Source organism: Fukomys damarensis, unplaced genomic scaffold (genome assembly GCF_012274545.1).
Source record: "Fukomys damarensis isolate Sample0158 unplaced genomic scaffold, DMR_v1.0_HiC HiC_scaffold_37, whole genome shotgun sequence".
Classification (NCBI taxonomy): domain Eukaryota; kingdom Metazoa; phylum Chordata; class Mammalia; order Rodentia; family Bathyergidae; genus Fukomys; species Fukomys damarensis.
In genome coordinates, this window is record NW_022900949.1 from 29,617,481 (window position 1) to 29,628,780 (window position 11,300).

The following is an 11,300-nucleotide window of genomic DNA, read 5'->3' on the forward strand; positions in this document are numbered from 1 at the left end:
AAAAATGGTGCAAGAGCAGCCTATGCAGTTCTGGTAAATACACAGTATCCTAATCAGAAAAGAGGAATTAGGAAGATATATGAAAGGCTACGTAAACACACACTTAACCATTTATTAAACATCAGAGAAACAAATCAAAATTTCCCACCCACTAGGACAGCAATATTCAAGTGGTGGCGGGGATGCAAAGAAACTAGACCCTTCTTACACTGCTGCTAGACTATAAAACGGTGCAGCCACATTGTACAACTTTAAGTTACCATATGACCCAATTCCGTGCCTAGTTGTCCATCTAAATGAATTGAGAACACACAAAAATGCACCGATGTTCATTATCAGCATTTCATTCATGATGGCTTCCAAATGGGAAGAACCTAAGGACCAATTGCTCAATGGCTAAGTAAAATGTAGGGTATAGCTAAATAGTTATTTGGGGATAAAAATGGAGTCCTAATGTTACAGACAAGGATAAAACTTGAACACTATCCTGTCACAAAAGGCCATGCGTTTTATACAAAATGTCCAAAATATGTAAATATTTAAAATATAATTAGGTCAGGCACCACGCCTATAATCCCAGCACATAGAAGGCTGAGGCAGGAGGATCGCTGAGTTTGAGACCAGCCTAGGCTATATAGTGAGTACCAGGTCAGTCTCAAGTACATAGTGAGACCCTGTCTCAAAAGAAAAAAAAAAAAAAAGTAGTAACTGCACAAGAAATTAGGCAGTGAGTGGAAGGGGAGTACCTGCTAATGGATTCAGGTTTTTTTTCTGGTACCGGGAATCGAACTCAGGCCTTTGCCCTTGTGAGGGAGGTGGTAGAACCACTGAGCCAAATCCCGGGTAGGGCTTTTTGGAATAGTGGTGATGGTTACATAAACATGAATATATGGGAGACTACTAAAATATAGCAAATTTTGTGGTATGTAAATTGTAACTCAATAAAAATGTTCCAAAGTCTCTAGGGATGCTATACACAGCAGAGCAAGTGGAATAACGGATCCATCAGTGTTTGGCCCGCTTCCAAAAAGTGTTCTTTGGTCTAGCAAAAGTTCTAGGTAGAATCTGAAAGAAAGACTACAGTGTACAACTGGTTTTATAAACCTTTATTGGAAAGGCTACAAACTTTATATTGCCACTGCATTTCTTATGCTTAAAGTGTTGTGGGGAAACAACCTTGAATACAAAACTGTGCTGCTGAATCTTGCCCAGGCTTGTTGCAAAATATTTTTTTTGTACAACGGAGGTAGAGTAAAGAGGACAATAATTTAAACCTCACAGGCGTTGATTAGTGTCAGGACACCTTTTCTCATAGATTCTAAAAGATTCAGGAAAAACTACGTACTATATTTAGGATCACGATGGTGTAACACATAAATTTTTTAGTTTTTTCCATCTGTTGCTTTACAATGTAAAAAGTGCATCTTATGTTTCTTTTCCCTCAAATAAGCACATTCAAAAAAATATCTCCTCTGGGAGTGAAAAGGTAATAATTGGATGAAGAGGAATACAACACCTTCTCATAGTTTTACCTAATTTTTTTCATACCATCTTTTCTATAAAAATTATAGAAAATCAAAGTCAATGCTTCCCCCAATTTCAAATATTCAACTTAACAGAGACAGAGCATCTTTTAACTTAACATTTAATGAAAAAAGAGCAATTTAACAGGTTCTATGCAAACATGGTTCTATTATGGATTTACTATCACCTTATTTTTTGAAAAGGGAGGAGGATACAGAGGCCTGGGCTAGCCCCAAAGTTAGGGATGGTGACTTGAGTTACATAACTTAGATGTCCTTGACTCTACAAAGCATCAGTTGAGGTCAATAAAGCCTGTTTCTACCAACCTCTGTCTTTCAAAACTACAAATGGGCAGGTGCCTGAGGAATATGTTTCAGGCCAATGGGTTTCTATGGGCTGTTTAAAAACCTGAACTAATACATTCTTTAGTTTAAGAATACATTTTACAGTTCAAAGTATGTTCCTCCTTCTAAAAATGTGACACAAAGAATAATTTACACCAACTGCTTTTTATTATCGAGTTTCAGACACCTTTCACAAGATGGTTAAAAAAAAAAACTTTACAACCATTGCTAATGTAACTTTTCCATTGTTCCCAGTCAGCTCCAAACCCATTGTGTGCAAAGCCCATTTTTCCAGGCATCTAAACGATAGATACAGGCTATGAGATTCTTTATTCTATTTGTAGCAGCTTATGCAGATGCAGCCAAACACAAAGCTTCAGGACAAATTGTACAAACTTTACAATGTGGGATTTGAATTTAAAATATGAAACATAGAATCTACACAGAACTGATAAAAATCAAGCACAGATACCAGGGCTGAAACTTATAAACCAGACGTGAAAAGGAGTCTTGTTTTCTTTCGAGTGCTTTATTCTGCTACAGAACAGTCGAAATGAAGATGTAAAGCTTTGTGGTTAGTTTAAATTATACACTCTGTAAGATACTATACCAATTTAAAAAGTTACACAGAGACCAACAGATGTCCATCAGTTCATCTGGATTGATCACGCTCCAGCTGGATCGCTGAGAACAAATTAGGCAAACGTGGAAAGAAAATCCACTCGTGCAATCTGTCTGCAGTTTACTGATGGGCACACTGTACTCCAGGCCCATGATGGCTGCTGCTTTCTTCATCAGAGCTATCGTTATAGGCTTCCCGCCTCTGACCACCTCCCGAGCCTCGAGTACTATCAAATTCCTGAAGCTCTACCTCCTCAGTTTCTCCAATTATGTTAGGAACCTCTGGTCTAGAGGGCAGAAGATCTTCTAGTTCCTTCATTAAAACAAACAAAAGTGAGGTTAGTTCCAGTATTTTCAACTTCCCTTTTGATACAATCCAAGTGCATGCTTCTCTCAGGTTCAAGGAAGAAAATTATTGGTTTCTGCACTTAAACAGGCCAAATCTGCAGACACCTTTTCTGCAATCCATCTATTACTTAAATTAAAAACAAAGAAATGGAGTTAGCCACCACATTTCAATACTGGAAAGTCACAGAGGACACCTTCCCGCATCCAATACCAGATATGCAGAGGCACGGGGCTTGCCCTGCTCAGGTGAGGGATCTGCTTCTCCAGGGAATCAAAATAAATGTCCATCACTAGCTCACCTTGTCTATTTTTCTCCTTCACAGCGTCTTTGCTGGCCCCAAAGACATTTATATCAACAACACTCAATTTCATAACCAGGAAAACCCAGTAATCAGGTAAGTATTAAAATACTGAACCAAACCCCACCCACGTTCCCTTCCAGATACTCAAATTTAAAGATCACTTGTTGGGTGTGGTGGTGCAGGCCTGTAATCCCAGCACTTGGGAGGCTGAGGCAGGAGGATTACTGTTGAGATCAGCCTGGGCTACATAGTGAGTTCCAGGTCAGCCTCAACTACATAATGAGACCCTGTCTCAAAAAACAAACAAACAAAACAAAACAAGTCACTTACAGAGAGCTTATCTGGGTTGATCCAGTTGTTTTCAGGAAACTGCACATCAAACTTTATGTAAAGGTCACCTTTTTCAAAGGGATTGCGATACTGTGGCATTCCTTCACCTCGGACTACACGAACACATCCTATTATTTAACAGGAAATGACGTAAGAATTTTACCAAGAAAGGTGTTCAGTAAGATTCCTTTGAAAGTTACCCACTACAAAAAATAACAAACTGTAAGAATAAAAGAAATCTGGATCATGTATCAAAATTTACCTGGTTCAATTACTTTGCCAGGTGGGTATTTCACCACAATCTGACGCCCATCAAGGTGCTTAAAAGTGAACTGAAATCCACACAAAGCTTCAACAAGTCCTATCTTATATGTCATGTGCAAATCATTCCCATCTCTTTGAAACACCTATAAATAAAGCATATAAGAAACATTAAAAAAAATTTATGGATCCACAACCTGTTGACTACACACCTACAATTTCTTTTGGTACCAGTGATCGAACTTGAGACCTTGTGCTTGTGAGGCAGGGGGCAGAACCACTGAGCTAAATCCCTGGCTCCATACCTACAATTTCAAAATCTTAATTCTATCATTCACTGCAAAAGTCAAGAGTACCACTGCCCCTAGTTTACTAAATTTATGTTAGGGCTAGATATTTTCAAGTATATGGAAATTTCTATGTCAAAAATTCCTATCAGGGGGCTGGAGATTTAGCTGTGATTCCAACACCTGCCTCACAAGTGTAAGGACCCAAGTTCCATCCCTGGTACAAAAAAAAAAAAAAAAAAATCCTACTAGGAAGGCACTGGAAATAGGAAACATAAACAACACAGCTGAGACACTTAAAAACTTGCACTAGGTTTTAAAAGCTAGGTGGACTTCTGTAGAACAGATTCAGCCTGGAATGATCCTGTTATGGCTTGTGTTTAGATGTCCCCCCAAAAACGTCATGTGGTCACGGACAGGGCTTTCTTAGAGGTAGTTGGATGATGGAGTTGATTCATGGTGCAATGCTAGGATCAAGGACACTAGGTTTGTAGCCTTGGTAAGTTATAAGGGATGGAGAGAGCTTTGGTAATCCCTTGTTGCTTTGCTACCTTCTGCCTGACTACCATGTCACCTGGCCTTGGCCAGCTGGTTATGGACTGAAACCTCTACAAATTGTAAGCTAAATAAACCTTTCCCCCTTTAACTTTGGGTGTTGGGCATTCTGTCTCAGCAACAAAAGAAAAAAGTAACTAAGTGCTCCTCAGAGATGGAGAGGTGGGTGGGAAGGGTATAAAAAAAGGAATTAAGATGTATATATACATCTTACATCCTTGAACTCCCCATAAAGTGTAAACATTATGTACTGCAAATATATACTAATAAAAAAAATTTTTTTAAATAAAAAGGGCTGGGGATTTAGCTCAGTGGTTCTGCTGCCTGACTCACAAGCGTAAGGGCCCGAGTTCGATCCCCAGTACCAAAGGGGGGTGGTGGTTAAGGATGAACTTAGTATACGACCCTGTGTTTGATCCTCAGCACAAAACAAAACCAACAGAAACAAAAGGGGCTCAGTTGTACACTTTATGTATATACGAATTTTCTTATCTAAAATTCAAAACTTGCTTAGATGAACATAAATTGAACAGTAAGTGCTAAAATTAACTTATTTAATCTTATACTATGTCTATGGCAAAGGAAAATGTGCAATAAAAACAAATTCAATTTCACAAATACTTCCTAGCACTTAGGCAGTATACCAGGGCTACAAAGTAAGTTCAAGACCAGCCTGAATTACGCTGCGCACAGCAAGACCGTCTCTCAAAAACAAAAAAATTGTGGCAGGTTCATTGGAAGAAACCTGATAGGATTTTTCCTAAATTTACCCATGATGAAATAATTGGGGGGGATTTGACCCAGGGCCTTGCACGTGCTAGACAAGTGTTCTACCACTGATGTACATTCCAGTCCCTTTTAAAATTCTGAGATGTGGTTTTGCTAAGTTGCCTAGTCTGGTCCTGCTTCACCCTCCTGAGTAGCCAGGATTACAAATGCATACCACCAGGCTTGTTAATGAACTTTTCTTAAATAATGATTATCTTGAATGTGTTTCTGTACCAGAAGCCTCAGCAGCACCAGGAAACTTGGGCCCTATTCCACAAGCACTGCCAGGAACTATGGAGGTGAGGCAGAGCAATTAATAAAGCCCTCCAGGGAATTCTAAGGAAATGCTGAAGCTTGAGAACCAATGAATGTATGTTATTTATGCACATTCCCACCCTAATCTCATGATGGCCTCAATTTCTTGGGGAGGGATGGACACCACCCAAAAACAAAATACAGTTTTTCTTTTTATGAGCTAGGGTCTATAGCTTAGACTGGCCTTGAACTCACTATGTACCCCAGACTGGCTTCAAACTCGTAGTACGACTCCCGTGCTAGGATTACAGGCAAGCGCCACCAGCCCCTTACATGGTTTTTCTTGAACAAATGTTTTAGTTGAAAACTTTTCCAGCTTTCTTCAGAAGATTCAGTTTTCGTGGTATAAATTAACTAAGAAGCCTAAATCTCATCTTTGGCCCAAGCATGCTAGAAATAATAAAACAAAGAAGGAACTAGATGAACTTCACATTTGCTTTCTGTTGCAAATTGTATGCAATTCCATTGCTGCCAACAATTTTAAGAGGTAAGGCCAAACAGGAGTCAGAAATTCAATCCTTCCCTTCAAACCTAGCAATCTTTTAAAATCCTAGTTTAAACCGGGTGTGGTGGTGTACACCTGTAATCCCAGCACTTGGGAGGCTGAGGCAGGGGGACTGCTGTGAGTTTAAGACCAGCCTGGGATACACAGTGAGTTCCATGTCAGTCTCAATTACAGCAAGGACCTATCTCAAAAAAATAAAGAAACAAACAAACAAAATAAATAAAAATAAAAATCCTATGGCTGAGCGTGATGATGCACGTCTGTTAATCCCAGCACTTGGGAGGCTGAGGCAAGAGGATCACTGTGAGTTTGAGACCAGCCCGGGCTACATAGTGAGTTCCAGGGCAGCCTCAAGTACATAATGAGACCCTGTCTCAAAACAAACAAACAAACAATAAATAAAAAATTAATTATGCAGCATACTAATGACTGAAACTTAAGGATGAAGGGCTTCACCATTTAGTCTGATATAGGTCCTCACTGACAAGCACCTCCCCTCCTCCAGCTAAGTGTTAATTCTTCACTTCCTAGTTGTCCTCATGCTGATGCACTGCTGGATATCAAGTGCCTCAGTGATTTCATCAATGGAAACACCCTAGTGATGTCCGCATTATTTAATCTACACCTAAGTAGACTATAAAGTTTTTCACTTAGTATCTTTCTAGTTTCCTGCCTCTTATTGATCCCTTTTCAGCCATGTAGGAATATCCTCACCATTTGTAGGTTTAGTGAAACACAGGAGAAAGTCAAAGTTGTAGTAACTCAAGGCTTTGCCGCAGCATGAACACTAACTAGTGTACCCTGAAAGGAGTCTATGGGGGAAGCAGGTCACAACCCAGTGAGGGAATACAACTGAATTCCCAAAATTTGCTCCTTAAGAAGGCTCCACTCTCTACTGCTTGAAGTAACTAAACATGTTTTAACTGAAAACAAAAAACAAAGAACACCAATTCTGAAGAAATGACCACCAAGCAGGAGAAAAGTATAAAGAGGGAGGTTAACCTGTGTAACCTTTCTGAGGACTGAGTGAACGCTATCAGACACCAAGGTACTCCTGTCAAATGCTTTTACACTTACAGCAATGAATGACTAACAGAGATGTTTTATGAACAGTTCTACAAGACACTACAAAAGACATTTGTGCATTCTGGCCTATAAGTCACAGCTAACCAGGATGAAGAAGCAAGAGAACTGCTTAAGCCCAGGAGTTAAATAAGAATTTTCTTCGTGAGACTGGGTCTCACTATGTAGTTCAGGCTGGCCTCAAACTCATGATGATCCTCCTGCCTCAGCCTCCTGAGCAATGAAATTACACAGGCATGAACCACCACAAAATTAAAAACAAAAAACCCCACAAAGTCCTGCCCATCCATCAAGGAGTTTCATAGTGAAAAATAAGACACCTTAGACCTTTTGGGCCAATGCCTTTATTTTTATAAGGAAGGAAACAGGTAGAGAGATAATACTAGTAGAGATTATACTGCTATGTGGGACTAAAATTAACTCCACAGGGCTTCTGACAATCATGCTGGTATTCCTTATACAAGTCAGTTCTTGTCACTTACTGAGTGAATGAAGCCTTAGTTCAGCTGTGTTCCCTTAACTTCAGCTATGTTCACTGTCACTTTAGGGTAACAAACAGCTACCCTATTTCTCATGAGCAGACCCAATTCCAAATAAGACAAAATACAAAAAGTAAAAGGAAATTACCTCATGTTCTTTCTCCTGCAGCAAAAGAACAATGTCTCCCGGTTCCACTCCTGGGGCCTGGTCTGCTTCCCCAGTGAATGTAATTCTCTGTCCATGTTTCATGCCTTTGTCTACATGAACTTCAAGAATCTTGACTTCTTTAATCACCTTCTTCCCTTCACATTTTTTACAGCGGTCCTTTTCATTAATTACCTCTCCTGGAAAGAGAGGTCATTAAACATCTAGTAACAGTACCACATTCTGCACTAAAGTAAGCTAAGTCTTGATAATGCCTTTAATTCACTAAATACATTTTTTGAACTTCTTTTAATCTCTAGCTAAATTTGTTTAAGTATTGTTCTGAATGATAAAACCTTACACCTTTTTTTTTTTTTTTGGTACTGGAGATCAAACTTGGGACCTTGTGAGGCAGGAGGCAAAACCACTGAGCTAAATCCCCGGCTAAAACCTTACATCTTATTAGAGGCTGCCTGAAAGACCCAGCTATCCACTATTCCAGAGTGTAGTAGGTATTAATATTATGCTCCTGAGTTTTCTTTTAACTCACTACGTAGGGTAGGCTGGCCTCAAATTCATGGCAATCCTCCTGCCTCAATCTCCAGAGTGCTGGGATTACAGACATGTTTCACACCTGGCTTGACTCTACTTTTAAACTAAAACAAAACCTAAAAATCAAGAGAATATTTGGGGGCCAGGGATTTAGCTCAGTGGTGCTGTGCCTGCCTCACAGGTGCAAGGTCCTAAGTTTGATCCCTGGCATCAAAACAAACAAAAAAACATTTGGGTGGAAAGACACTGAAGCATCTACAACTGCTTATGCAAAGGTTTTAATTTTCAGTTCTATTTTCAAGTTAGCTTAACAATGGACAGAAGACAATCGGAATAAAATAGTATTATTTACAGCCCATTGTTATTGTACAGGTGGTACTAGAGTTTATTTCATAGACAAAAGCTTGCTCAGGATCCCCAACAGAGCTTCCTTTTGTTGTCTGCTTTGGCACTGGAGATCAAACCCAGAGCATTCTGCATGCAAAGCATACTCTTCACTGAGCTGTATACCCTAGCCCCAGATCTTCTTTTTATACTGTCAAGTAAAAGGAAGATCTGGGGTTCTAATGTCTGATTTAGGCATGTTTTGTTAGAAGTATATAATTAATAACTTCAGAGACTTTCTAGAGCAGTACCTTTTTTTGAGACAGGGTCCTGCTATATAGTTTAGGCTGGCCTTATACTCACTATGTCATGCACGCAGGCCTTGAACCTTCAGGGATCCTCCTTTCTAAGTCTCCCAAGTGCTGGGATTATAGGCGTGCATCACCATGTTGGGCAAGAGCAATACTTTTGCAAAGTATGCTGTGTAAAATAATTCCTCAAAATAATGGGAAAGTTTTTGACTTCCTGATATCAGGAACTATTAGCAACTCTAAGAAGACACTATGCAAGGAGACTCTATAGGAGGGTAATATATCCAACTTAAAATTACCTCATGACTTCCAAGAGCAATTTGAAAAAGAGTGCTATACAACTGCACTGTCTAATATGACAGTTATTAGCCACATGTGATTATTTAAATCTAAACAAATGCCCCTTTAAATGAAGGCTGGAGGTACATTTTAGTGGTAGAGCACTTGCCTAACATAGGTAAGGTCTGGGTTCATCCCAGCATGCAAAATCAATTTAGCATGTAAATTAATCAAAAGGAAGAAAAATTCAGTTTCACATTTCTTTTTTGTATTACTGGCAACCAAACCCAGGGCCTCAGTAAGTGCTTTACCACTGAGGTAGGTACACCTGGTCCTACTGGATACTGTAAATACAAAACATTTCCAAAAAACAAACAAAACAACATTTCCATCATCACAGAGAAAAAAAACAAAAAACTACTGGGTTAACACTGCTCTAGAGCTGAGATTTGCCACACGGAAAAGCAGGAAAACAGCTTTTAAAAAATTTGTTTGTTTTGTTAAAGCAGGGATCGAACTCAGGACCTTCTCAGGACCTTGTGCTTGCAAGGAAGGCATGTTGCCACTGAGCTAAATCCCCCGCCCTACTGCTTTTTTTTTTATAAAGTCTTAATAGGACACAGACATGCCCACTTGTTTACACACAGTCAGTGGTTAAAACCAATAAAAGGGCAGAGGTGAGTAGTTGTGACAGAAACTATTTGGCCCACTAAGTCTGAAATATTTACTCTGTAACAACAACTTCGACATGTATCAATGTTTCCCATGATGAGTATAATCATTATGTACTGTAAACATGTATTAATAAGAGAAAGAAAGGAAAAAAGAAAGAAAGAAAACTTTAGCCAGGTGTGGTGGTGCATGCCTATATTCCCAGCACTTGGGAGGCTGAGACAGGAAAATCCCTGCAAGTTTGACACCAACCTGGGCTATAGTGAGTTCAAGGCCAGTGTGCACTACAAAGCAAGATCATGCCTCAACAACAACGATAACAAAAACTTCAAGCCTAGTATCTATTCTCAAGTTTATTAAAGCTTACAGAAAAATCCTCCATCAGAATAACTAAGTAATCTGCCATCTCATTACTTACCAAATACTATAATCTCCAAAACTATAAAGGACAAATAGTATTTGGCCCATCATTTGGAATTAGACTGACAGGGGCTACAGGTGTAGCTTCATTGTAAGAGTTTATGCTTAGCAGAAATGGAAATAAGATCCTGGGCTCAATCCTCAATACCAGTAAGATTAACCTTACTGACTATAACACAAATTTACTATTTAACTGTGTTTACTGGACCTATGTATGGTGTTTGTTTTTTTTGGTACTGGAGACTGAACTCGAGACCTTGTGCTTGTGGGGCAGGAGGTGGAAACACTGAGCTAAATTCCCTGGCCCTTGGACCTATGTATAATGAAATAATTTTCACACCTTTTTAAGAACTTTTATCTTTACTAAGATAAGTACAAATTCACCATGAAAAAAATTATTAAGTCTCTAATATCTGCACTCCCAATCCATTCCAACATAAAAGCAAAGAAATATTGGCATATATACCTTCTCCATTACAATCAGAGCACACAGACTGCATCTGCTGCACCATTCCTGGAGCCAGCTGTCTGATCATGATGCGTACACCTCGACCTCGACAAGCACTACACTTCTGGACAGCTCCAGATTTTCCACCTTGACTAAATCAAGCAAAATATCAATTAGATTTTTGTCCACAGACCTTTCTAGTCATTCACAGTAAAAGGAACTGTGCCTTCTGGGGGAGGGGAACATTGGGGACTGAACCCAGGATCTTGAACAAGCCATGCACTGCACCTTCATCTTTAACTCTCAATAACTAATGACTCCCAGAAATACCAGAAAATATTCTTTCTGTTGGGTAGTTTTAATATTATGTGCTGACAAAGCGAGCACAGGGTAGTGAGCTTTTTTTTTTTTTTTTTTTTTAACACGG

General features: G+C 39.3%; 1 protein-coding gene across 1 annotated transcript in view; it reads right to left on the bottom strand.

Moving 5' to 3' along the window:
* Positions 1-1,698: 1,698 nt before the first annotated feature.
* Positions 1,699-11,300, bottom strand: part of Dnaja2 (DnaJ heat shock protein family (Hsp40) member A2) — a gene marked incomplete at its 5' end in the record, with an annotated part of 13,762 nt that continues 4,160 nt past the window's right edge. The window contains 5 exons of the mRNA XM_010617274.1: positions 1,699-2,802; positions 3,470-3,597; positions 3,732-3,876; positions 7,871-8,067; positions 10,892-11,025. Of these exons, the coding sequence (XP_010615576.1) occupies positions 2,611-2,802; positions 3,470-3,597; positions 3,732-3,876; positions 7,871-8,067; positions 10,892-11,025 (796 nt within the window). The remainder of the gene's footprint in view (positions 2,803-3,469; positions 3,598-3,731; positions 3,877-7,870; positions 8,068-10,891; positions 11,026-11,300) is intronic.